This window comes from Melozone crissalis, unplaced genomic scaffold (assembly GCF_028551555.1).
Source record: "Melozone crissalis strain CALT ecotype California unplaced genomic scaffold, PUWL_Pcris_2 ptg000092l_1, whole genome shotgun sequence".
Classification (NCBI taxonomy): Eukaryota; Metazoa; Chordata; class Aves; order Passeriformes; family Passerellidae; genus Melozone; species Melozone crissalis.
This window is the reverse complement of record NW_026535869.1, coordinates 432,963-458,459: the sequence shown is the minus strand read 5'-3', so window position 1 is coordinate 458,459 and position 25,497 is coordinate 432,963. Positions and strand designations below refer to the sequence as shown.

At 56.6% G+C, this 25,497-nt stretch overlaps 2 protein-coding genes across 2 annotated transcripts; both read right to left on the bottom strand.

Annotated features, from left to right (window-relative positions):
* Nucleotides 1–2,622: 2,622 nt before the first annotated feature.
* REXO2 (RNA exonuclease 2) lies at nucleotides 2,623–7,668 on the bottom strand. The gene is made up of 7 exons (XM_054291473.1): nucleotides 7,537–7,668; nucleotides 7,350–7,433; nucleotides 7,024–7,101; nucleotides 4,837–4,948; nucleotides 4,206–4,314; nucleotides 3,931–3,984; nucleotides 2,623–3,042 (listed from the first exon to the last, which is right to left on the bottom strand). Exons 1-7 carry the CDS (start codon nucleotides 7,666–7,668, stop codon nucleotides 2,913–2,915), a joined length of 699 nt encoding a protein of 232 aa, XP_054147448.1. The 3' UTR covers nucleotides 2,623–2,912.
* A 275-nt stretch (nucleotides 7,669–7,943) lies between these two features.
* RBM7 (RNA binding motif protein 7) lies at nucleotides 7,944–10,587 on the bottom strand. Its single transcript, XM_054291477.1, has 5 exons — nucleotides 10,471–10,587; nucleotides 10,132–10,294; nucleotides 9,545–9,647; nucleotides 9,301–9,367; nucleotides 7,944–8,919 (listed from the first exon to the last, which is right to left on the bottom strand). Exons 1-5 carry the CDS (start codon nucleotides 10,564–10,566, stop codon nucleotides 8,530–8,532), a joined length of 819 nt encoding a protein of 272 aa, XP_054147452.1. The 5' UTR covers nucleotides 10,567–10,587; the 3' UTR covers nucleotides 7,944–8,529.
* Nucleotides 10,588–25,497: the final 14,910 nt, after the last annotated feature.

The following is a 25,497-nucleotide window of genomic DNA, read 5'->3' as shown; positions in this document are numbered from 1 at the left end:
TGTGTGTGCTGTGTGTGCTGTGTGTGCTGTGTGTGCTGTGTGTGTGCTGTGTGTGTGCTGTGTGTGCGCTGTGTGTGCGCTGTGTGTGCTGTGTGTGTGCTGTGTGTGCTGTGTGTGCTGTGTGTGTGCTGTGTGTGCTGTGTGCGCTGTGTGCGCTGTGTGCGCTGTGTGTGCTGTGTGTGTGCTGTGTGTGTGCTGTGTGTGCTGTGTGTGTGCTGTGTGTGCTGTGTGTGCTGTGTGTGCGCTGTGTGTGCTGTGTGTGCTGTGTGTGTGCTGTGTGTGTGCTGTGTGTGCTGTGTGTGCTGTGTGTGCTCTGTGTGCTCTGTGTGCTGTGTGTGTGCTGTGTGTGCTCTGTGTGTGCTGTGTGTGTGCTGTGTGTGTGCTGTGTGTGTGCTGTGTGTGCTGTGTGTGTGCTGTGTGCGCTGTGTGCGCTGTGTGTGCTGTGTGTGCTGTGTGTGTGCTGTGTGTGTGCTGTGTGTGCGCTGTGTGTGCTGTGTGTGCTGTGTGTGCTCTGTGTGCTGTGTGTGTGCTGTGTGTGCTCTGTGTGTGCTGTGTGTGTGCTGTGTGTGTGCTGTGTGTGCTGTGTGTGCTCTCTGTGCGCTCTGTGTGTGTGCTGTGTGTGTGCTGTGTGTGTGCTGTGTGTGCTGTGTGTGCTGTGTGTGCTGTGTGTGCTGTGTGTGCTCTGTGTGCGCTCTGTGTGTGTGCTGTGTGTGCTGTGTGTGTGCTGTGTGTGCTGTGTGTGCTGTGTGTGCTGTGTGTGTGCTGTGTGTGCTCTGTGTGTGCTGTGTGTGTGCTGTGTGTGCTGTGTGTGCTGTGTGTGTGCTGTGTGTGCTGTGTGTGCTCTGTGTGTGCTGTGTGTGCTGTGTGTGCTGTGTGTGTGCTGTGTGTGCTGTGTGTGCTGTGTGTGTGCTGTGTGTGCTGTGTGTGTGCTGTGTGCGCTGTGTGTGCGCTGTGTGTGTGCTGTGTGTGCTGTGTGTGCTGTGTGTGCTCTGTGTGCGCTCTGTGTGTGCGCTGTGTGTGTGCTGTGTGTGCTGTGTGTGCTGCAGCTCCCGGAGGGCAGGAGCTGCTCTGGCCCTTTGCGGTGGAGCCAGCAGCTGTGCCGGGAGCAGGAGGGCTTCTCTAAAAGGAGAGAATGGGAGCAGACCACACTGAATGTGGACACAAGTGTAGCACGAGCTGTTGTTTTTCCTGATTTCTGTGGTTTGCACCCAAACAGTGCAGTGCGCATTGATGGAGAGGTGCAGGGAAGGGCAGAGAAAAGATGAGGGAGGGAGGAAGGGAAGGAGGGAGGGATAACTGGCTGCTCTTTTTGCCATCGTGGGAGGCTCAAATGGCTCATGTCTGGAAGGAGTTTCCACACGGGAAACTCTCCGTGCTGGCAGGACTGGAGCTGTGGGGACTCCTGTTCCGAACGGGAGCACAAACCCGGATGGTGCCGCAGGTTTAATGTGCTGTTAAACACCTCCACAAGCCCTAAAGGGGGGAGCCCTTGGCAGGTTTAATGTGCTGTTAAACACCTCCACAAGCCCTAAAGGGGGGAGCCGAGGGCTCCCAGGCACACTCTGTATTTGCCTTTGAGGGATTCTTTTAACTACCCCATCCAAAAAGAGAGTTATTGCCTCCCTGCATCTGGAACCTCCGCGCTGTGCGATGCTGAGGAGCTTTCAGAGCATGGAAACAGCTGATGTGAGAGCTCCTACAGAAGGGAGCGGTGCAAAGCCAGGGGTCCTTGCTGTTCCTCTCCCCAGCCCCTGCTGCAGGAGGGAACTTTGTTTCCAGCCCAAAATAACACCCGCTTTGGTGGGGTTTATCTGTGCTCTGCCAAGTGCGTGACAAATTTGTACTAAATTGGAACCTCAAACGATGCCAGCACAGAGAACCACGAATGCTATTGCATAACACAGGAGACGAGATAAAAATCCTCCATACGGCACCGTTACTTCAGAAGCAAGAATAAACAATATTTAAAAATTTATAAATGCAGGTGGCATATTTTCCTTAAAAAATGTTTCGAGAAAAACAAAAGCATCTTAACAAGGAATAAAATATGAAAAGCAGAAGTAGGTCAGAAAGAACTCAAAGGAAGGGAGGAAAACTAACAACATGGAAATGAAAGACAAAGTGAATTCTGGTGGCACGTGGCTGTGATGTGGGTCTGGGGAGCTGCTGGGACAAGGGTGAACCATGAGTCCTCAGCTCCAACACATCCCAGGCACCCAGGCATCTCTGCAGGTGCTGCCTGTGGTGGATAACCCTGTGCAGGGACGTCCCTCAGCTCTGCCCTGCTCCAAGCCTGCCCAACCTCTCTGGAATTGCCAACTTACCTGGGAGTTGGTGACACAGGAGAGAGACATTTCACAGACTCATTTATTTGCCCCATTAACCATTTTAACGGCCTCTCTGCAATAACAGTCATTCCCAGGGCTGGCAGAGCAGGTGTTCCAACAATCAGCAGGACTGAGAAGCCCTGGATGGCCGTTATTATTAATGCCCATAATAAAAACATGCCTGGGAGCTGCACGCCCGCGCTCCATTGCACCCTCCGGTTCGTGGGCCGGCAGCTCCCGCTCCAGGACAGCCCAGGGGAGCAGCAGCAAAGAAAGGCTGTCCAAAACCACCATCTTTCAACTGACCTGTTTTATTGAGCCGTGAAAGACTGCACCCAAAAGCAGGTGCAAGGAGTATCAAACAGCGTGTTTTACCTGGACAGCCGAGCCCGGCGCCGCCGAGGCCCAGCGTGCCCATTCCCCGCTCAAACTGAAAAGCAGCAGCAACTCAGGCTTCTGTCTGCACTGAACAGCTGGTAAGAAACAAGGTAACCCAGGGGGCAGCTTCCCAAGAGACCGGCAAACAAAAGAAAACCGGGAGACGCATCTAGTGTGTGCTAGGGGCTGCTGTGGCGGGAGGGGAAATCAGCTGGCAGCTTTGTCGCTTTCCCCGTTCTCAATCAGTTTCCTTTTTTTCTCATCCGTTTTCCTCTTGAAGATGTGGTCTCTGTAGAACTGGAGTTCTTTGATGCTTTCCCTGATGTCATCAAGTGCTCTGAAAGAGAATTAAGGAGGGTTTCAAAGAGCCTGGGTACATCTCCAGCTATGCCCACATCCTAATGCCGCTGAAAACTTCCAGGCTGCAGGAAACCAAACTGATGCACAGGAAGGTGCATCTGTCAGGCATGAAAATAACACTCATTGTCTCAGGGAAGCAATAAAAGTCCAGTGGTGCCAAGGTGGCAGGGAGTAACTCACAGCTGATTAGTTTACGTCAGCCTGGGACGCAGCTGCTGGAAACCAGCGCTGGCTGTCAGACACAATTCCACCCGAGGGAAGAGCCCGGGTCCAGAGAGCTGCCCAGCTGCAGCCAGGGCACGCTCAGGGCTCAGCTCCCTGCAGCAGCACATCAACCACGGCCTCAGCCAGGAGCCCTGTGACAGCCAGCCCTCCTCCTCCTCTGTGTGTGCACCACAGCCTCCCTCCTGCCCAGCATGGGCACATCAGAGCGGAGCCACAGAGGCTCCCTGGCTCCTTCCTGACACCTCTCTGGCACATTCCAAGCTCAGGAAATAGGCACGAGCAGGACTCTCACCCCCCCATTCACAGTTCTGAAATTTTTGTGTTTCTGTGACCACCTCTGCCCAAAAAAAGGGCAGATAACCCCCATTAAGTGACTGTTTGTACGGTCAACAAACATGCACTTTGAAGAGCAGAGTGAAACAGAAAGGCTGAGGAAACTTCTGGTTCTCTGGATTTTAATAATCCCTTTCCCTAGGCTTTGGACAGGAGAATTCAAACATCTGACAGGGTGCAGAAGCCATCTCCACCTGCATCAGCCACAGGAGGCTGGAATTCACAGGGAGCCCCAGATCCTGCTCAGGAGGAGCAGAGTTCTCTGCAGGACCAGCCCTGCTGTCAGAGACGGAGGCACAGAGCTCACCTGTGAGAAGCCGCCTTCTTTGGTGCAAACTCGTATTCCTCTGGATACCAGCGCCTGTGAGCACAAGCATTGCCACTTAGAAAGAAAACTGGGACCCAAAGGCATGCCTGGGGGCTGCTGTGGGTTTGTTACACTTGGTGAAGGAACCCTGGTTTCCCTGACACCCAGAGAAGCCACGGCCCTGCCAGTCCCCCTGCTTGGTCTGCAGAGCCCCAGCACCACAAATGGGCACCCCATGGGTACCTCTCAAACCACTGAACTGGGGGAACACTTACCTGCAAAGCTCCTTGACAGTGCTCACATCAATGATCCTGTAATGAAGGTGCCTCATGAACTGTGGCATGTATTTGTCAAGGAATTTCTTATCTGCATGAACAGAGTTACCTACAAAGACACAAACAAGATGTTTCTTCAAACAGAAGAAAGCAGAGCAACATGGAAACGAGCGGCAGGCGGAGCGAGCTGGGAGAGATCACAGGGGAAGAAAAGCCATTCACAAGCAGCTCATTTATCCCATTTTCTAGCAAATATGATTGTAAAGGTTTGTCAGATTTTCATGGCAGGATCACACGGGGTTTAACACTAATACCTCTAGTAATTCCTGTGTTACTACTCCCACAATTTGTGTCACGCAGATAAATATCACAGAATTGTGCCAACATCGGGTTTTTTGCCAAGTGAAAGCGGCCATTGGTATTAATTCCACTCAGCACCTGTCCCAAGATCATCTATGAAATTCTGAGAGCAGTTCTGGGTAACAGGACACCTGGAAGATCCTTATTCAGCCTTTGGCCGCATAGCCAGGGAGGAACAGAGCACAGAAGAGGAGCCCATGCCCGCCCCACGTGCCAGGGGGTGCTGGGAGTGCAGGACGGATGGATGATGTGCAGACAGAAGGTGCCTCACCTGCGAGAGGACAGAGCCCCGGGGGTGTCTGCTGCCGCACGAAGGACAGGAACTCGTACTCCGCCTGCTGCAGCGAGATTTTACTCTCCTTCACCGCCTTGGTAAGGCCAGACTGCAAAACAGAGCCAAGCCATAAATCAGAACAGCCTGTCACAGGCGCTGCCAGGAACGCTCCGGCTCCCAGGCAGATGTTTAACTCTGCAGTGAAAGGTCAGCCTTGGAGTCCCCCAGGCCCCTCGTGAACTCTGCATCTCAGTCCCTGGGGCACCCCCAGCCTCTGCTCTCCCCAGGCACCTCCTGCTTGGGAAGGAAACCCAAGGCAGGTAAATAGTGCTGACAGCACTGACCTTCCTGTGTGGTTTGGGACTTTTTCCTTCCCTTTTTTTGATTCCTTTGCTCAGAGCTCCTTCCAGTTACCAAGATGTGAGGCGTTGTTGATCCACCTGCACATCCTTGAGCCAGCAGAGCGCTGCCTCCCTTCCCATCCCTGCTCCAGGAGAGGCACTCGCCTCCCCAGCAGGGAGCAGCAGCTACCAGTGAACACAAATAAACAGGATCCTCCCTTCAGGCTTCATCAAGATTCCTATAAATCAGAAAAGTTCCTCCCTGTTTTTTTTTTTTTCAATAGCTAAATGTCAAATCCTCTCCAAGTGTTCTCAGTGATTTATTTCCATCTGGCTACGCTATATATTTCCACGACTGTGCAGCAAAAATCTACTTGACAGATCCAAGTGGTGGTTAAAAAATTCATTATGTGGCAGCATTTTCATCTATATTCTAATTGCTTCTCTTCTCTTAGTCAATTAAAAATAAGTAGCTCCTCAGGAGCAGCAAGGACGCATGCTTCCATCTCCAATTCACTCCTGAGCTGAGGCTGAGCTGGAATCCTCGACTGGGGCAGGGAGAAGCACCCATCACAGTAAATTAATATTCATTTCTCAAACTCTTGCTAATTCTTCCCAGGGAGGGCAAGATGCCGAAGGGGGAGGAGAGGGGGGTTATGGATGTCTTAAAACTTCAGCCCTTAATTGAAAACTAACTTGAATTTCAATTCATCATCAGGGACTGGAAAATCCATTTGCTCTCTTGCTGCTGGCAAAGAGGAACCTTTCTTTGGTGGCCCAAAGAACTAAAAATAATCTCTTGCTGCAAAAGTGAAGCTTTCAGTTAAAAAATCCACAAGGCCTACAGGGCTGAGGGGACAGGCAAAGGCCTGGAGTCCTGTAAACACGCACCAGAGTCCACAGGGAGAAATCTGCCTTTGACTGGCTCTGGACTGTTCTGCACCAATCCTGCACCTGCTCCTATTCCGGCATTCAAGCTGCACCTCCCCCTTCCCCACTGGGATTATTTTGAATTGTTTTATGCAAGACTTCATTAGGAGGAGCTGTCAGAATTTAACCCAGCCCAGCCTGCACCAGGGCTCCCACAGAGGCAGGAGGTGGCCAGCAGCTCTGTGTGGGGACCAAGGAACCAAACCCCAATTGTCCCACTGGGAGAAAGGAGGCTGAGCTCTTTTCTTGGGAGATGTGAGCCAGAGGCACATCCCTGAGTGACGGATCCCGTTCTGCCCCTCTGCCTGCTCCAGCCCTCCCAGGGGAGCTCGCTGCTGCTGCTGTGCTGATGCTTCCAGCTCCCAGACCGGGGAGCAGCTTCCAGCACTCTTCCAACTTGTCAGAAACCAGGCTGCAGAGCACAGGCTGCTTCAGGCAAGCTGGAAGCTGCAGGCTAAGGATCCCTGAGAGCAGTCTGAACCCTGCCACAGATGACTCGTGAGACCCTGGGCAAAACACTCCACGCAGGCTCCTCAATACAAAATAAGAGAGACAGTCTCCTGTCTTTGAACCCCTCTGTGTGGCTGCGAACTGCTCAGCACAGGAATTGTCCCTGCTCAGGGAACTGTACTGCAGCTGATCTATCAGAATTAATCGCTCAGAACTACACGTGCTGCAGCTGATCACTCAGGACTTACACGTCCTGCATCTGATCTCTCAGAATTACACATCCTGCAGCTCATCTCTCAGCATTACTCGTGCTGCAGCCCATCTCTCAGCATTACTCGTGCTGCAGCCGAACTCTCAGCATTACTCGTGCTGCAGCCCATCTCTCAGCATTACTCGGGCTGCAGCCCATCTCTCGGAATCACCCGTCGCTCCCACGGCGGCCGAGGCCGAGCAGGGTTTTTACCTTCCCGTGATGCTCCTTGCACCACTCGGACATGCTCTCCAGCAGCTCGTCGGGCTGGTTGATGATCAGGTTGGGGCCCTGGCGGGGAAGGGAAGCACAAGGTAATGGCACAACAAGTTTAGGAGCCCGTGGAAGTCGGGTGCCGAGGCGGGCGGAGGCGGGCGGTGCCGGCTGCAGGCGCACCGCGCACCGTGACGCGGCCCCGCGCTCCGCTGCGCTCCCACGCTCCCGGTGCGAGCGGCGATCCCGGCGCGGCCGGAGCCGGGACCCCGGCGTTACTTTGCTCCGGCATCGCCGGGACTGCCCGCGGGGCCCGCGCGGCTCACCTCGGCCAGCACGTTGAGGTCGCAGTCGGTGATCAGACACGCCATCTCCAGGATCTGGTCCTTCTCCACGTCCAGGCCCGTCATCTGCCAGGGGCGAGCGGCAGCGTCAGCGCGCCCGGGGCCCGCGCCCCCCGTCCCGTCCGCTGCTTCCCCGCACCCCCCGCCGCCCCGCGCCGCCGCCCCGCACCTCCAGGTCCACCCAGACCATGCGCTGCCCCATGTCGCCGCCGGCCATGGCCGCCGCCCTCCGCCGGCCCCGCCACAACCGCCCGGCGCAGATCCGCAGGCGGCCCAGGCCGGCGCGGCCGCCGCCCAGCATCGCCGCCGCACTACAGCTCCCGGCGACCCCCGCGCCGTCGCCTAAGCTCCATAGGGGTGGAGGCGCCGCAAGGGCTGCTGGGAGATGTAGTCCGCGGTGGCCGGGGACGCTCCTGCCGTTACCGGTGCCACGGAGCAGCTCCGCTGCCCCGGCCTCAAAGGCGGAGGTTCACCCAGGGGCTTTCCCCAGGGAGACTTTTAATGTTCTTCAAAACAATACTGTATTTTAAATGGACAACGGGGAATGGGTTCATATTGAAAGAGAGTAGGTTTGGATTACATATTAGGAAAAGATTCTTTACTGTGAGAGTGCTTAGGAACTGTAACAAGTTACGCATAGAAATTGTGGATGTTCCATCACTGGAAGCGTTCAAGGCCAGGCTGGATGGGGCTCTGAGCAGCCTGGCTGGTGAAAGGTGTCCCTGCCTCTGGCAGGGGGTTGGAGTGAGGTGATCTTTAATGTACCTACTGACCCAGACCAATATGTGATTCTGTGACTGTATAAAAAACAATATGAGGAATGTTACAGATGTCAGGCAGCATCTGTCCCACCTCAACTCTGCTTAAAATGCCAGACCTTCCATCTGACACAGATGTTCCTTTCTCCTAAAAAAATACTAACAGCACTTATCTGTGACATAGTGTCAGCGTGGTGGTTTCTTCATGGCTTCCTTACCGGGTGAAAAGCCCTGAAGCGTGCGTTAACACATTTAATACTGAGACCGGAGTTTGGCAGGACTGCACTGCTGGTATTTTTACAAACACTAAAAGGTGACTTCACTGGGGGAGTTTTTGGGGGGTGGGGGGTTTTATACATGTTCTCAGTGAGAAACAGGTCACGTTTGCTTCGCCCTTGAGTCCCTCAGTGGCGCGCCGAGTGCCACTTGGCCTCTCTGTAGCTGTCCCTGCGGTGCTCGTAGCTCCAGCCGTCGCGGTGCCTGTCCTCGTAGTGCTCCTCGCGGCCGCGGTAGTGGTGCTCGCCCTCGTGGCCCCTCTCCTCGAAGCCGTACTCGTCGCGCTTGCCGCGCCCATACTCGGGGCCGCCGTCCCCGAAGCGCTCGCGGCCGAAGTGGCGCCCGTCGGGGCCGTAGGGGTGGGCGCCCAGGCGGGCCTTGCGCGGCCCCTCCAGGCGCCGCGGCCCCGGGGAGCCGGGCGGGCCGTGGAACGAGGGCGGGTAGCCAGGAGGGGCAAAGCCGGGCTGCTCCCCGTACTTGCCCCCGAACTGGGGCTGCTGCCGGGCCGCGCTGTTCATCTGGAGGGGAAACAGGGACGGGGGGCTCGGTCTGGGACGCTCACTGCCTGGGGGAGGCCCTGAACCAAACCCCGGGCTGGCCTCCAACCCACAGTGCTCACACCAGAACCTTTACGCTGCCCAGAGCCTCCTCCAACCCACAGTGCTCACACCAGAACCTTTACGCTGCCCAGAGCCTCCTCCAACCCACAGTGCTCACACCAGAACCTTTACGCTGCCCAGAGCCTCCTCCAGCCCACAGTGCTCACACCAGACCCTTACATCGCCCAGAGCCCTCCCAGCTGGCCCCCTCTGTGCCAGGAGCTTCACATCATCTGCAAGTGCCATTCCAGCCCTCCAGCAGTGTATTCCCACCAGCCGTGCCCCTGAGTGTGCACGTACCACCGCTTGTCTCTGCAGGCTCGATGGGTACCCCGGTGCGCCCATGCCATCTGGAACCCTCTCATACCTGCAGGGAAAACGCAGCAGCAGTGTCAGCCTTAAACACACAACAGGGCATCTGCATCCCCCTGGTGCTCCCTCCACAGAAAGGAAACACCAAACTGCCCTTGGAAGTAGCCAGGAACACGGTGAACCATGCAATGTCTGCCTCCACTGCATGCTCCTGTGCTGGCCACACTCGTACCTGCTGCAGCTGGATGCTGGATGAGGCATCCCAGGAAGGCTGGTGCCAGGAGCTCCGAGCTGGGAACAGGATGGATTGATATCCTGGGCTGCATGACTGCTCCCTGGGGAGAGACAAATCATTCAGGAGACCCACAAACACCAGTTAAGGAAATGAGGTGTGAAGCGAACTTGCAGAAAATCAACACATTTTGAATTGGCTCTCAAGTTTCGTCAGTGATCTGCAAAAGCACTGCAATCTTAGTTCCCACCAGAAAGGGCAGAGATATTGTAGCCAATGTGGCTCATTTAACCACTATCAGATGCGATTTTTGCTGCTCATATAATTCAGAGCAGATCTTGGACGTGCTGCAGGAATATCCAATAAAAACCCACAGAGAAGGCTCGGCCAAGGGGTTACACTGGCCATGAGGGACAGGAGGTCCCTGGTCGAAGCACCGGGACAGGAGGATGTGAGGGAAGCAGAGCTGGCAGGTGAGGGACCCCTTGGTGAGAGGCTCCTGCAATTTCCCCGTGACTGCCGCAGGCTAGGGCAGCTGACAGCAGTGCACGGTCCCCCATGACACCTGGTGAAGGCGTCTCCGGTACCTGATCGGAACTGGATGCGCATGGGCCGCCCGTACAGCTTGATCCCGTTGAGCAGCCGCAGCCCGTACGGCACCGACTCCTCGTGCTTGAAATTGACGAAGGCGAACTGCTTGGGCCGTCCATCCCGGTCCTTCGGGATCTTCACGGTGATCACGGGCCCCGCCTGGCGCCGGGGGCGAAGGCGTTAGGCAAACACCGGGAGGCAGCGGCCGCCGCCGCGCACGTGCGCCCCGCCGAACCCTGTCCCGCGGCGGCCGCCGTAGCCCCGCCGGCCATGGCGGCCGCGGCCCCCCCGCCGCGCCCTGCCCCGGTACACGCAGCGCGGGCGCTGGGCGGTACCTGGTGGAAGAGCTCGAAGATGAGCTCCTCGGTGACCTTGGGGTCCAGGTTCCCCACGAAGAGCGTCCGGTTCGCCTCGGCTGCCGCTGCCCCCATGGCCGCCCCGGGATCTGAGCGCGCGCGCCCCCGGCCGCTGCTCCCCCCCTGCCCCGCGCGGCGCTTCGCGTGACGTCACCGTCACGTGCGTCCGGGGGGCCGCCCCTTCCGGCAGGGGCGGGGCCACGGGGACGGGGCGGGGAACGGGACCGGGAACGGGGCAATGGGAACGGGAACGGGGGAACGGGAACAAGGGAACGGGAACGGGGCAATGGGAACGGGAACGGGGGAACGGCAACGGGGCAATGGGAGCGGGGTAATGGGAACGGGGCAGCAGGAACGGGGCAGCGGGAACGGGGCAATGGCAGCGGGGCAACGGGAACAGGAACGGGGGAACGGGACCAGGGAAACGGGAACGGGGCAAGGGGAACGGGAACAGGGCGATGGCAGCGGGAACGGGGCCATGGCAGCAGGGCGACCGGAAAGGGAACGTGGACAGGACCGGGGCCTCGTCACCACCGGCTGCTGTGGGCGCAGGACCCGGGCGGGATGGGCCCCTGAATCCCCTTCGTAATTAACGAATAATGGGCAATGAGCCCCGCTTGCCCCGGGACAGTCGTTGATGCCGCCCGTGCGGCGGCCCCGCTGTCGCGACAGCGCGTCCCTGTCACGAGCTGCTCCCCGGTCCCGCCTGGCCGCCGGTGCCGGGGTTTGTCCGGTTTGTCTCCCCGTTGTGGGCACGCTGCCGTGGAACGGAACGGTGCGACCGGCCGGGAACAGCCGGGCTGCGGGCTAAAGCCGCGGCTGGGTTGGGGAGCGGGGCAGAGCCCGGGGGTTGCGGGGGGACACGGCGGGGGACACGGGGGGTAACCCCGGGCTCCTCCCGGGCTCGGTGCCATGGAGCGGCCGGGCTGTGCCCGCACACCCTGCCCGGGGATTTCGCTCCTCCGAGGACTCGGGGAGGCAGCCTCGGCTCTCCCCAGGCGCTGCGGTCCCCTGGGCATCCCAGAAGATGCTGGATGTGAAACGGGCGTTCTCCATCTGGAAACATTTTGAGAGGGGCAGTTGAGCCTTCATTTTTCATTAGATCCCCTCGCCTTGCAGCAGATCCGATTTCCTTGTTAATTGGGTGCTGTTCATTTTCTCCACTTCATTACTCGCCGCCGCACCTAGAATTTATATCCATTTGGTTTAATCGCGTTCGCCTGGTTAAATTCCAAACAGTCACTCGTTCAGAAAGGGAATTATTACCTCGCTTTGCCAGGACTTCCACTTTGCCTTAATTTCCCTGGAGCCCCGTTTACCTCGCTCTGCCTGTTTTCCCTGCCTGGGTCCCCTCGGGCCTGGCTGGGAGCAGGTGATGCCCGTGCCATCGTGGCTCCTTCCACGTGCCATCGTGACCATCCTGACCATCCTGGCTTGTTCCATGTGCCATTGTGGCCATCGTGACCATCCTGGCCATCGTGGCTCCTTCCACATGCCATCCTGGCCATCCTGGCTCGTTCCATGTACCATCCTGGCCATCGTGGCCATCGTGGCTCATTCCACGTGCCGTGGCCCTGGCCAGAGGCAGGAAGGAGCGGGTGGGCTCAGGCATTGCCTGGCACAGCCTCACCCAACCCAGGCTTGAGAAATACACGGGGAGAGAACAGGAGCCCCGCCAGGTGCTTCAGAGACGCTCCTGGAGTCCTGGTGTGTTTGTTTGTGTCACTGTTTTGTGCTCTTTTTGCTCTTCAGAGGAGCAAAGTGCAAAACCAGGAAACTTTTGCTTTGGGAGGAAAAGCCCATTCTTTGGCTGCCCGCTTTCACTCTTAATGAGCAGGCATTTGGAAATATTGCTGAGATTTCATCTAATTCACTTGCCAGTTTCAACTATATAGAAGATGGGGGTGGTGCACTTGTTCAGGGAGTTTGGAGGTTTCTTTGCGTCACCTTCTTCCTCAGTTTCTCCTGCTTCTCAGCCCACCTCTCCCTGGCAAGAAAATGCACAGTAAATAGATGAAGACTCATTCTGTGGATATTTAGCATCTGTGCCCGCGGGCTCCTGCCTGTGCCTGGTTGGTGAGGGCAGTAGGACACCAGCCTCACTGTCCCCTTCCAGCTCACAGACACATTTCACCTCTGGCTCCCAGGGGAAGGCTCCCGCTTTCCACTCCCAGCTCTGGCAGTTCTGCTCGGTGCAGTCCGAGGTGATGATCTCCTGCAAGTGCTCACAAGCAGGAGCTGGTGCGTGGTGGGGCACTGGCTTTTCCCCACAGTAATCGCTCCGGAGCCGCCCGGAGGGGACAGGGACAGGGACGGGGACGGGGACAGGGACAGAGGCGGGGACAGAGACAGAGACAGGGACGGGGACGGGGACAGGGACAGAGGCAGGGACAGGGACGGGGACAGGGACAGGGGCAGGCATCGGCGGGCGCCGCTCCTCGCCATCTCCGCCGCACAGAGGCAGCAGAGCCCCGCGCTTCAGCACGGCGCGTCCCGCAGCATCTCGTCCTCCTCCCACTCGCCCAGCTGGAGCCGAAATGATCAAACAGTTTTATGCTCATTACCGGCTCCAAATCTGTGTAATTGGCCTTTGCTTTTTTAAGGATCCACCGTTAGAAGTGACGGCGGAGGAGCTGCGGCGCCATCGCCACACGAACGGGTGGGATGTGGATCCAAGGTGTGTTTGCTTTACAATCGCCCTCACCGAGCCGGGCCTGCCGCTGCCAAACGCTCTGCTGAGCGTGTCAGGCGCAAAAAGGACCTCAGCCAGAAAGATGAACGTGGCAAAGAGGTTTTCTTCTGACAGCAAAGCCAGCAATCAGTGCTCCCTGCTGCTGCAGCGCTGGGACACGGGGCTCTGTGAGAGCCTTGCTGGCCAGGCGAGCTGGCCCAGGGGTGTTCGCCAGTGCTGTGCTTTGCTTTCCATCCTCAGAGCCTGATTTTGTCACTGAATGACGTGATCTGGGGATTAAAGCACAAACTGTCAGCGCCCAGAGGCCTCTGAGCAGGAGTGGCAGAGCATCTCAGAGCTGGAGAGACTCACTGTCCTCACTGCCAGCCTGGCAGTGCCAGCCTGGGAATCACAGAATCCGAGCCCGTCCTGGGATTGCCTGCCAGGGCAGGGACACCTCCCACTGTCCCAGGCTGCCCCAAGCCCCATCCAGCCTGGCCTTGGGCACTGCCAGGGATCCAGGGCAGCCCCAGCCTCTCTGGGCAGCCTGTGCCAGGGCCTGCCACCCTCACAGGGAAGGATTTTTTTCCTAATACCTGATCTACTCTGTTAATGTGAAGCCTTTGTCCCATGTCCTGTCACTCCAGGCTGTAAGTAGCAGAAACTCTAAACAGGCTCCCTTCAGGCACTGGAAGGCCATGATTAGGTCAGCCCAAAGAGCCACCCCCGGGCTCATGGCAGTGCCCAGGACGGCTCTGAGGCTGCAGCTTCCCATCCCCATGAGAGCCTGGCTCCAGACATCTGATTTCCATTTCCCCCCGTGCTCCTATTTCAATCAAAGGGTGTGATTAGGGCTGCACGAGCTCCATTGTCATCTCCACCTAAGTGCTGCTCTGATGGGTGGAAACAGCATCTCAGTGTTTGCAGGAGCAGTGCAGGGCTCTGCTTTCCTGGGTATCGCACACAATCTGCCACTGCAGGCAGGGACGATCACGCACAAACGAGCAGCACCCGCAGAAGGCTGGGGAGGGCGGAGGGGAGCCCCCCGGCCTATGGGGGAGCACCTTGGCCTCGTCCCCTCACCTGTGCAGCAGCTGGGAGGTTACAAAGGGCACGGGGAGCTGGAGGGGGTGTTTTGGTGTTTGCAGCACCTCGAGGCTGTGGATGAGGCTGCACATGGTCTCTGCATGGGCACAGCCCCTGCTGGCCTCCCTGAGGAGGTTTGGGAGCAGCCAGCTCGTGCCGTGGAGCCCTGGCCTGAGGAGATGCTGTGGTAAGGATGGGTGTCCTTTGAGTGCGTGCTGCTGCTTTTGTGGGGCTTGGTGGAAGGTGGCTGCTTGTTTCAGTTGTTGCAGACAACGTTTTGAGTCTTCCCCTGTATTTCTGAGGTCGGAAATATTGTGCTTCAAGGTTTCTGCCAGAGTCAGGGGAATCCACCCACTGCCGTGCCCTTTCCTCCCAAAGGGACGTTCGGCCGAGTCTCTGTCGCATGGGCATCAATGGGATCTTCGTTAAGGGATGTGTAATTAACACCTGGCCGTGCTGTGGCCCCTGCCCAGGCCTGGCTCCCCAGAGGCTCTGCCCACAGAGGGCAGTGGGAGCAGCCCAGTGCCAGGAACCAAAGGCATCTCCTCTCCACGTGCTGTAGAGGATCCCAGACAAAAGGTTCCCGTTCCCTGCGCCCCTCTCCCTGCTTCTCACTCTCCTTTCTGTGCTCCCACTCTTCAACAGGGATTTAAGCCCTTCTTTTCTCTGGGCTGCAACAAGAAAGTAGCAATTAACTGTTATAAGGCTGTTTTATAGTCCTGTGCAAACCCTTTCCATCCACTCTGTTTTAAATGGGTACATCTTTTATTCCCAGTTTTCGGGAGTGTAAAACTTTACAGCGTTTGCTGCAAACCTTCATACTTTGCTTTGCAGTTTATTGCTCCCTCTGCAGATATATCTCACTCATAAATATGGCTTCCAGCTCCCAGCACTTGACTAGGAGCTGCAGTGCCTCGGAGTGGTTCCATTAATGGGACTTTGCCTGCATACCGTGGTATGATTCATCCCAAACCTCTGTGTCTCCTCTGCCCGAAGGTGCAGAGCTCTGTAGAGGAGCCCTGGCAGCAGCAGGTCGCTCAGCCAGGGCATTCCAGCCCCAGCTGCACATCCCTGTGGCCCTGGGGATGTGGAAGGGGCTGTGGAGAGCTCAGGGTGAGCTGGGGTGGCTTTGGGCACTGCATTTGGGCACTGCCATTGTGGAGCCTTGGAGCCAAGGCTGTCCTGGGTGCAGTTTCCTCTCCTATGGGTTGTTTGCAGGGTATTTGTAAAAAACTTTCTTTACCTATGGTTTGCATGGAGTCTCTCTAAGAGCCAAAAAATAAAGAGGTCAGATGTTGAGGTTCCTGTGGGTTTAGGTCCGACGTGGCTGTGTTGTTTCTAACCACCCCATAGCTTTTATTTCCATGGGAACATTGAGGAGCTCTTTTACCCTACTGCCCATTTTCTGGAACGCTTTGGAGAAGTGCTGTGCTTGGCACAGGCTCAGGTGTCCATGACCAGAGCCAGTCAGGCTTGTGGACACCAACGCCTTTGTTCTTTGGCAGAGCAGGGCTCTGTGTGCTGCTGGTCCTGCTGGGCTCAGGGAGGGGGACAGGGCACCTGGCACGCAGGGCTCTGTGTGCTGCAAGGCTCAGGGAAGGGGACAGGGCACCTGGCAAGCAGGGCTCTGTGTGCTGCTGGTCCTGCTGGGGCTCAGGGAAGGGGACACATGGCACCCCTGCAGTGCTGGTGGCCCTAAGGGAGGAGTGGGGGCTCCTGCTGCAGCCCCCAGCTAGCCACTGTAATTCTGGGGCTGTCCTGACACAAAGGCTTGGGAAAGGTGTGGGATATTGAGTGCAGCTTTCAGACCCTACATGGTAATTTCCTTGCATTACAGCGATGGCAGCTTTAAAACCGCCCTCCTCCCATCCCTTTACCAGAACAGAAAAGCGTTCAGGGCCGGTTTGTTTGAGTCCAGAATGGCAGTGATTACGGCAGCGTGGTGCATTTGGGGTAAATGCAGGGACACCGGGGTGGGAACGACTCCTGCTGAAAGGGTGACACGGGCTGGGGGCTGCTGTTTGTCCCTCCTGCGTGTGCCCTGCCCGTCACCAGAGCGGGGTGCTTTGTCTCATCCCTTTGAGCACCAGCACTGCACTAAAGCTGCGTTTCCAGGGAAGAAGGAGAGCTATTGGTAAAAGCCTTGGCTGCCAGTGCCCATCCCCAGAGGCAGGCCGGGTGCCCCCAGCCCCGGGCTGCAGCAGGGCAGGGCGGGCACACGCTGGCACACGCTGGCGGATGCTTTATGGGACCATTTGCCAGTACCTGCTCCAAATGTCAGAGCCAGGCAGGGGAACAGGTGGGCTCTGCGTGTCTCTGGGGCCCCACTAATTCACAGGCAATAAATTAATGACAGGAACAGGGACAAAGTCCTATTCTGGGCGCAGGTGAGTGAGCAATTCCCTTCTGGCAGGCGGAGGGAGGGAGACCTGCCGCTGTCAGGCTGCCTTTGATTGTGTTGTCTGAGCCAGCCTTAAAGGTAGCCCGTGCTCCAGACCAGCTTTGCTCCTGCTCGGGGCTCTGGAGGCAGCGGCAAGTCTCGCTTAAAATAATGAGCACCTCTGCTAATTACCTGAGGCTGCCTCTTTGAACCCAGGCTGTTGCTTACATCATCCCACAAAGGAGCCCAAGGTTCCCTTCAGTCCCAGAGGGCTGGGAGGTGTTCGGAGCTGATGGCATCAGGCCTCGAGGAATGGGTGCGAACTGCTGGCACCCACACAGAGCCGGGGCTGGTGCCAGGCTGGCAGGAGCGGGGCGTGCCCAGCTCCCTGCCTGTGCCCACCCCTGTCCCACCGGCCTCCAGGAGGGAGGGCACGGCTCTGGGGGCGCTTTCCTAGGGAACAGGGCCAAGAATAATGGGGGGAAAGAGAAAATCACGAGTGGTACCGTATTAAACAAGCTGTACAAGAAGCTGTCCTCCACAGACCCTGTATCAGCACGGTTTTGGTTTTGTCTGTGCCATCCTTACAGAATTCCTAAGGGATTGTGACCCGGGAGCAGCGATCAGGCGCCGGGTGGGAGGGCGGCAGGGCTGGTGCGAGCTGTGCCGGGCTCTCTCTCGCCTCTAGGAAGCACTCTGACCTCAGGGAAACCGGGAGGAGCGCTCCGAGCAGAGCTGCGAGAGCGCGCAGCATCCTCAGGCCGGGCGCAGTGCCTTTTCTGGAGAGCCCAGGCTTGGCAGCAGGCGAGAAGTGAGCTCGAGGGATGGCAGAGCTCGGGATCGGCAGCTGTGTGTCAGCTCGAGGGAGAAGGTTCTGGGAAATGCCCCGTGGGGATACACCAGCCTGGTCCGGACCTGGGAACCCCTTCCTGTGCAGGGGTTCCCTCTGAAATAGGAGTGAGGGGAGGGCCAGCCCTGGAGGATGTGCTTAGACACAGGAGCGTGGTGCCTGCAGAGGCTGCACCGTTCAGGACAAACCACGGCTCTGGGCCCGGCAGAGGGGCAGGACGGACAGACGAGGTTCCCTCTGCAGAGGGGCAGGACGGACAGACGAGGTTCCCTCTGCAGAGGGGCAGGACGGACAGACGAGGTTCCCTCTGCAGAGGGGCAGGACAGACAGACGAGGTTCCCTCTGCAGAGGGGCAGGACAGACAGACGAGGTTCCCTCTGCTGAGGGGCAGGACAGACAGACGAGGTTCCCAGAGCAGAGGGGCAGGACAGACAGACGAGGTTCCCTCTGCTGAGGGGCAGGACAGACAGACGAGGTTCCCTCTGCTGAGGGGCAGGACGGACAGACGAGGTTCCCTCTGCTGAGGGGCAGGACAGACAGACGAGGTTCCCAGAGCAGAGGGGCAGGACGGACAGACGAGGTTCCCAGAGCAGGCGGCTGCGCCCCGGCCCGACGAGCCCGTGCAGATGGCAGGAGATGAACGACACCATCTCCGTACTGTAGTGGCTCGGCCGTAATTCCTGAAAGACATTTATTGGAGGCAGCCTTCCCTTTTTCAGGGCTGTGGCTCCTCGGGCAGGGGGAATTGCAGTGGGGAAGGTGGAAAGCGCAACCCGGCGTTACTGATGAGACCGGTGCCCAAACCCCCATCCATTCCTCTCCTCCAATTTTCTCCTCTGACAATTTATAGGTTGGTTTGATGCTTGAATAGCTGAGTCTCTCTAGTAATATGTATTCTCTGTAAGTATTCCCCGCTGTGGCATATCCTAAGAGAACTCCATCAAATAATTATCTTCCCTTTTATTTATTCACAGTCTTTTCACTCGATCTGCATCACGATAAAATATTCCAATGGCTTCCTCTTAGCACTGAGCCTTCTCCAGATTGTAAAGCGTATTTATGTACAGTATTAAATCCGCCCTGTGCTGCTCTTTATCTCGCCTCTCTGCCCGTTCTGTGCTGCCGTTGTGCTGGCCCCGGCCATTCCTGTGTCCCCCTGTGCCTCCTGCCCGCAGCCCGGGGCAGGAGGGGTCTGCAGGTGCCCAAGCACCGGCTGCAGCCGTGGGCAGCGATGGAGGGGCAGCCCCACCAGGGACCCCAGTGGGCAGCGATGGAGGGGCAGCCCCACCAGGGACCCCCGCTGCCCTCCCTCCCTCCCGGCGCCTCCAGCCGGGCTGTGCCTGCCTGGCACTGGCAGGGCCGGGCTGCCACAGCAGGACGTGACTGCAGGGCAGCCGAGCACAATCAGAGCGAGGAAGATACCAATAACCTCCGCTGCCCGCTCCGGAGGGCAGCGCTGCTCTTCTCCAAGCAATCCGTGTCTCCCTGCGGAGCCAGGGGGCTCTGGGGAAGGATGAATCCCTAAAAAGGGCAGCTTTTCCTGCAGAAAGGCTGTTTCAGGGGATGGTGTGCAGAGTCAGAGCGTAGGTTTCCATGCTGATGAGCGTTCAGAGCAGACCTCAGAGAAGGTGCAGGCTCTGACCTGTGCCAAGCGACATCCTTCCTCCATGGACAGCAGGTCCGTGTTTGCAGCTGGGCTTGCTGCAGGCCTTGGAAATAGCCCTCCAACACCAGTATACCCTCCTTGTCTTTCTGAGGATTTCTGCATGCTGCGCAGCAGCCCAGCAGGGAATGCTTGGTGTTGGGCTTCCCTGCTTGCTGCTCTAACAGACCCATGAGGGACCAGTGGCCTCTCCATGCCCAGATGCACAGGAGGCATCTTGGCATCTGTGTAGGTGATCCCTGGGTGTTCTAGACTGAAAGGGCTCTTGTGGTCACATTCCCAGTCTGTAGAAGTGCCAGGGATTCTGTTAGGCCAGAAGAGCTCTCCTTGCTCTGAGGTGAGGCAGTAAAAGCAAGTTTAACTGTGTTTTTAGGTTTGTTTATGCTGCTCTGCCCACAGGAGCATTTCCTGGGAGCCACGAGGCAGTGGCAGCAGCAGCAGTTCTGCCACGCTGTGTCACCGTGACGCAGGAACAGCAGTTACTTGGTTGGTCACAGAGGAATAGTGGTGACCTTTCACAGTTGTGACTTTTCTTCCCAGCTTTGCCCACAGTCAGCTTAGCTGGCAGGCAGATGGGCCAGGGAAAGGGGTGTGTGCCAGGGGAGAGGAGCAGTCATGGTGAGGATGAAAACCATGGTGCTCCAACTCACTTGGCTCTGGTACCTCTTTGGAGTGGCATCCCCTCCGCTCCTGGAGAGCCAAGTTCCCCAGCAAGGGTTAACAGAGTGTATAAAATTGATTGCGATTTTAGTAATTCAGTATAATCACAGTCTACCAGCAGGTTGCTTTTCCAGCAGGAGGGTTTGGAATTATTTTCTGGAGTTTGCAATATAGAACTTAAATTAAGCCTCAGAAGTCAGAGGAGCTCTGCTGCATCTCTAATGTGGTGCTAAATTCTCAGCAGCACATTCCCTGTATTAAAGCCTTTGCTGGCAATTAGGTTCATTAACTATCACAATACCTTATTTATTACTCGGCATGCCATATGGTTTCCCAGCTAAAGAATGGCACCCGTTCTAGCACAGACCATTTGGCATCATAAAGATGTTAACAAATAATGTTATGGCTCTCAAGGGCAAAAGGGCTCGCCGGGCTGCAGGTCTGCACGGCAGGAGAGAATATGAAAACATTTTTCTTCTATGGCAAAATAAAGAATTCCTCGAGACAGAAGTATTCAAAGACTATCCCGCTTGCATCACGCAAATGGGAGTTTTATACATGCCCATAATGGTTCTGTCAATATTTGCAGCAAGCAGCGTGCTCACTCATCTCCTTTCCTTCCCTCGCTCCCTCCGAGCACCGGCAGGAAGGACCCACCTCCATCTGATCCCGCTGCATTTATGCCTCCTGACTTTCATTTCCTCTGATGGCTCCGGCTCGTTGCTGTGTGCAGCTCTTGGGGACAGGATTAATTATCCAGCACCATCCTTGCCCCTGCCCAAACTCCAGCACTGGGCCCTGCACCGAGGCGCTCGGGGTGCATTGATTGCTGCTCTGCAGAGGAGGGATGTGTGCATTTCTGTGTGTGTAGGAGGGAAAGCTTCACCAGCAGAAACCGCTCGGTGGGACCCCAAAGACAGTCCATGGAGTTGGGTGTTCTGACCCTGAAAAGGGGAAAATCCTAGTTGTACTTAGTTTAGTGCTCTTGGGAGGAGATCAGGACCTGTTACAGCCAGGCTGCGAGCGTTGCACCGGGTACACCACACTCGGTTCCTATTTTCAGCAGGATTAGGATTACAAGAGCCAGGGACAGCGTTTCAGGTCACAGGGACTTGGACTGTCTCCTCTTGGGTTCTGTGTGGCCAGCAAGGAAAAGGTATTTCTCCATTCCTGTTCTGGGAGCGGATTCTCCCAGAATCAACACATCCAAAGGGCGATTTTGGCAAAGCGCAACTTAAATCAGAGTAGTACTGAAAGCACGGATTAAACCAGACTTTGTGATCCTGTTACAGTGTCCTGTGACAACCTCTGAATTTCCAGAAATGGGTCAGAAAGACAGCTTTCAGGCACAGGTAGCACCGCTGCCAAATTTCCTAGGCAGTGCTTGCTTGGTGCCAGGTGAGGTTGTTTCCTGGGTTCTGCTCTTCGTTGATTCCTGGGTGAGTTTCTGATTTGCAGGAAGACAATTGCTCCAGCCTGTGAGCTGAGGAATGGCTCTGGCTCCTGCCCGTGGGCTCTGTGCACAGGTAGCGCAGGGCCAGCTCCCCAGTTCCCAGCCAACGATCGGGTGGGTGAGGGCAGCCCCAGGGCTCGGTGCCCTCCTGCCCAGAGCAGCTGCTGCTCTTGGATGAGTGCCACGGAGATGATCACTTCAGCATGCTTTGGTGCAGAGCACCTGCCCTTTCTTTGGGCACAGGTGGCAGCTGGGTGTGCTTGGCTGTGCGAGCAGCCTGGCCGTGCCCTGCTCTGTCCCTCCAGAGCTGCCTGTGTCCTGCTGGGGCTGCTCTTCCCAGGGAGGGATGTGGCCAAAGCTGTGGTGCTGTGAAACCCACGGGCTTTAATGGCAGCTGGGATTATTTCCCATCACCTCAGCTGGCCTCTCGGGCAGCGTGGCTGAAGTGTTCTACCTGCCAGCTCACACAGTGCTGCACCCCCTGGGATTGCAGGCATTTCCTTGGGAGCCCCAAGGATGGATGGCACGCAGTGCAGTGACACAGTCAGAGCTGGTCCTGAGAACAGAGATGCTCCTTGGGAGGATGAGTGTGGCACAGATGGAGCTGGGTCCCCAGACAGTCTCTGTGACACCCATCCCCTTTCTGCTGGCCTCGGTGCCTCTCTTCAGAGTCTGCCAGCTCCCTTACCTACCACCAGTGCCTTTGAGTTTTCGCTATTCCATGTCCTCCTTTCAGCTTTTTCATGAGAGTTGTGATTTGGTTTTCTCCCTCTCATTTCTCTTGAGGAGATATTCCAAAACGTGCCCCCTCAAAAGCCTCTGGGCTGGAATATCTCACCCCACCTCCCCAAGCAGTTTTGCTCCCTGCCTGCCCTGTTGGTCCCTCTGCACGGCTGCAAGGACCCTTGGCCATCTGCTGATGCCATAGCCTGTTTTGTAGGTAGCACAGCAACGCTGAACCTTTCAGGGGGAACTCTTTGGGAATGGAGAACCGCTTTCCAAACGGCAGAGAGAAATGGAATTCTGGTCCCTTTGTGGTGGAATTGGCATTTCCCAGCCCAAGGATGCAACACGTGAGGCAGCAGAGGCACACCATGAGGAAGAGTGGCTGGGTTCCAAAGGCAGTCACTGCCTGGAGAGGAGCAGGGGCTGGTGGCAGCAACCGTGACACGGTGACAGCCGTGTCACACACTCTGCTGCCTCCCCCCTCTGCAGCCCTGCCACTGGCAGGGACACGTGGAGCCTCTGGCCCTGGGCAGATAGGTCTTATCCAGGAATGACTTTGCAGGAGTGTTTACTTTCATTCCTGGGAGGCTGATCGAGCTGTTCCAGCTAGGAATGTGCCCTGGCCCAAGGGGGACCTGCCAAGCTCCGTCCAGCATGAGCACTGCAGGGCCAAGGGCACCGGAGCCCTGTGAGCCTGACCCCGCTGCCAGCCCGGCCCCACCACTCGGGAATGGGAATCCTGTGTCCATGGGGTGTGTGTGACCAGGCTGGAACGCACCAATTCCTCATGACCTTTGGGAAGGATTCATCAATATCCACCCTCAAAGGGCAGATTGCGAGCTGCCTTGCTGCACCAATGTTATCTGATTTGGTCACTGAGGAATCTGTGACCAGATAAGATACCAGGGCTTTATTGTATCTTCTGGCAATTATTAAGGAAATAAAATCAGTTAATATCTAACCTTGAACCTAGACCAAAACATTTAGCCTCAGACTTCGTTCTGCCTCTCTTGTACATTCAGGAGCTGTACAGTTTAGAGGGCTGTTAGGAATGATGGAAGAGATGAACAGGAATTTAATCTGAGCCTAAAATACCATCATTATGCAGCTCGAGCATCTCAGAAATGAGGTCTGTGCCGTGTGTGATGCAGCCACTCGATCTTTTTGTCCTGGTGCAAGAAAGGGGAGGAGGAGGAGGAGCCCCTTTGGCAGAAGTTTCCCCAGCTGTGAAGGCATTTTGTGTGAATATTTAATGCAGAGATATGTTAAGAGCAGGGGAAGGAGGGAGGGAGTCTTCCATGAGTGTGGGCTTTTGTTTGTCCTGTCAGAAGCAGTAACGTGTTCTCTGTGCGCACACAGAGCACATAAATACATATAAATATCCTCTCCCCTGGAAAGGGAGAGCAGAGGATTGTGCAGCTGGAAATGGGAGATGGAGAGATGGAATGAGGGCTGGAGGTGTTCACTGAGCCTCTGGGATTCGGGATGTGGCTGGCTCCCTCCCCAAATGAACTTGAGCATCATGAGGGCACAGAAACTGCCTGCTTCCAGCGAGACTGGGGGTGCTGCTTGTGGTCCCGGATCACCTTTTGGTCCTGAACTCTAAAGCCATTCAGGGGCTCCTGGAAACCATCCTGTTAAAGGAAGGGAGTTCTAAGTGTTGCTCTTATGCTCGGAAAAGCATGCAATGAGTGTTTAGCTCACCTGGAATTCTTATTAGTGTCTAAACTTGGATGTGACCCTACTGGAGAAGGAACTGGGTGGAGGTGCAGCCCTGTACCCCACTCCTCAGGGGACTAACCAGCATGAAGGGTGTCTGGACAGACTAAGAGCATCTCCTTCCCCAGTGCTGCATCCTTCCTGGGGAGAGTCAAAACCAAAGGGAGACAGGAAAAGCAGGATCAAACTGGAACGCAATCCCTCACTAGAGTATCCCCTGTTTTGAGAGGCAGAACAAGCCCCCAGAAGTGCTTTGCTGAGGTCCTGGTGTAGATTCTGCTCTATTTAAAGGACTTTTTTCTGGGATGAACTTTACTGAACACACACGCAACCTCCACAGCACCATAAAGTCAGGGCTGACATTTAATGCCTCGGCACATTTCTTTCCTTGTCCCGTGCAAGACATCAAGTATGTCAGGATAAGAGAAGAGAAAAAGAGGAAAAATAATTACACAGTAAATTAAACAAGGCCACCCCCCTCCCACTTATTAGGGCTTCATAAGCTGCTACCTCTGGCTGGAGCTCTCTCGAATAAATACGTACCGAGGGTAACACTAAAAATAGGTCCTGTGCTGACGGCTGGGTCACAGCCTGCTAGAGGGAGACATTTTTATTTAATTACAAGCCCAGCAGCGCGTTGCTGGGGGGGAATACATAAACACAGCCCTCGAAGCCCGGCTGTAAAGTTTGTGCTCCTTCGCTGAGTCACTGTGGCTAAATTCCCCTTTGTGTGGGGGATTTAGGGGAGGAATGTGGGAAGGCTGGCCCAGGCTGCCGCCCTCCTGAGTCACTGCTCAGCTCATCCTGCAGCCCTGGCAGGCTCAGGGCCCTAAGCCACTAATTAGCCTCATTGTCTTAGGGCTGCAGCATCCGTAACCTAGCACGGGGAGGGGGGAGGACGGAGGGACAAAGCTCCGTGAGCTGCATCTCCTGGCACTTGCGTTCTGTGCGTCACAACCCGCCTCTCAACAGCCCCGGAGGGATACTGATCCACTCCTTCCGTGGGATGGCATTGATTCCGTGATGCCTGTGTGCCAGTGAAGCTGTGACTTGGAGCAGTGCTCGTGAGCAGGAAGGGGTTTGTGCACAGAGCATGGGGTGCAGCAGCCTTGCTGGGAGCTGTGCATGTGAGCAGTGTCACACTGGGAGCTGTGGCTGTGTGCAGTGCCACACTGGGAGCTGTGGATGCTGTGGCTGTGTGCAGTGTCACACTGGGAGCTGTGGCTGTGAGCAGTGCCACACTGGGAGCTGTGGCTGTGTGCAGTGCCACACTGGGAGCTGTGGATGCTGTGGCTGTGTGCAGTGTCACACTGGGAGCTGTGGCTGTGTGCAGTGCCACACTGGGAGCTGTGCACATGTGCAGTGTCACACTGGGAGCTGTGGCTGTGAGCAGTGTCACACTGGGAGCTGTGGCTGTGTGCAGTGCCACACTGGGAGCTGTGCATGTGAGCAGTGTCACACTGGGAGCTGTGCACATGTGCAGTGTCACACTGGGAGCTGTGGCTGTGAGCAGTGTCACACTGGGAGCTGTGGCTGTGAGCAGTGCCACACTGGGAGCTGTGGCTGTGTGCAGTGCCACACTGGGAGCTGTGGATGCTGTGGCTGTGTGCAGTGTCACACTGGGAGCTGTGGCTGTGTGCAGTGTCACACTGGGAGCTGTGCACGTGTGCAGTGTCACACTGGGAGCCGTGGCTGTGAGCAGTGTCACACTGGGAGCCGTGGCTGTGTGCAGTGTCACACTGGGAGCTGTGGCTGTGAGCAGTGTCACACTGGGAGCTGTGCATGTGAGCAGTGTCAC

What these genes read in the sequence shown, in the direction of transcription:
- RBM7 (XM_054291477.1), bottom strand. Translation starts at nt 10,566, where the DNA reads ATGGGGGCAGCGGCAGCCGAGGCGAACCGGACGCTCTTCGTGGGGAAC. An exon ending in TCTTCGAGCTCTTCCACCAG is followed by an intron (nt 10,295 to 10,470) that starts GTACCGCCCAGC and finishes CCCCGGCGCCAG; the next exon opens with GCGGGGCCCGTGATCACCGT. An exon ending in GCCTGCAGAGACAAGCGGTG is followed by an intron (nt 8,920 to 9,300) that starts GTACGTGCACAC and finishes TTTCCCCTCCAG; the next exon opens with ATGAACAGCGCGGCCCGGCA.
- REXO2 (XM_054291473.1), bottom strand. Translation starts at nt 7,668, where the DNA reads ATGCTGGGCGGCGGCCGCGCCGGCCTGGGCCGCCTGCGGATCTGCGCC. An exon ending in TGGTCTGGGTGGACCTGGAG is followed by an intron (nt 7,434 to 7,536) that starts GTGCGGGGCGGC and finishes CGCCCCTGGCAG; the next exon opens with ATGACGGGCCTGGACGTGGA. An exon ending in ACCTCAACGTGCTGGCCGAG is followed by an intron (nt 7,102 to 7,349) that starts GTGAGCCGCGCG and finishes CTTCCCCGCCAG; the next exon opens with GGCCCCAACCTGATCATCAA.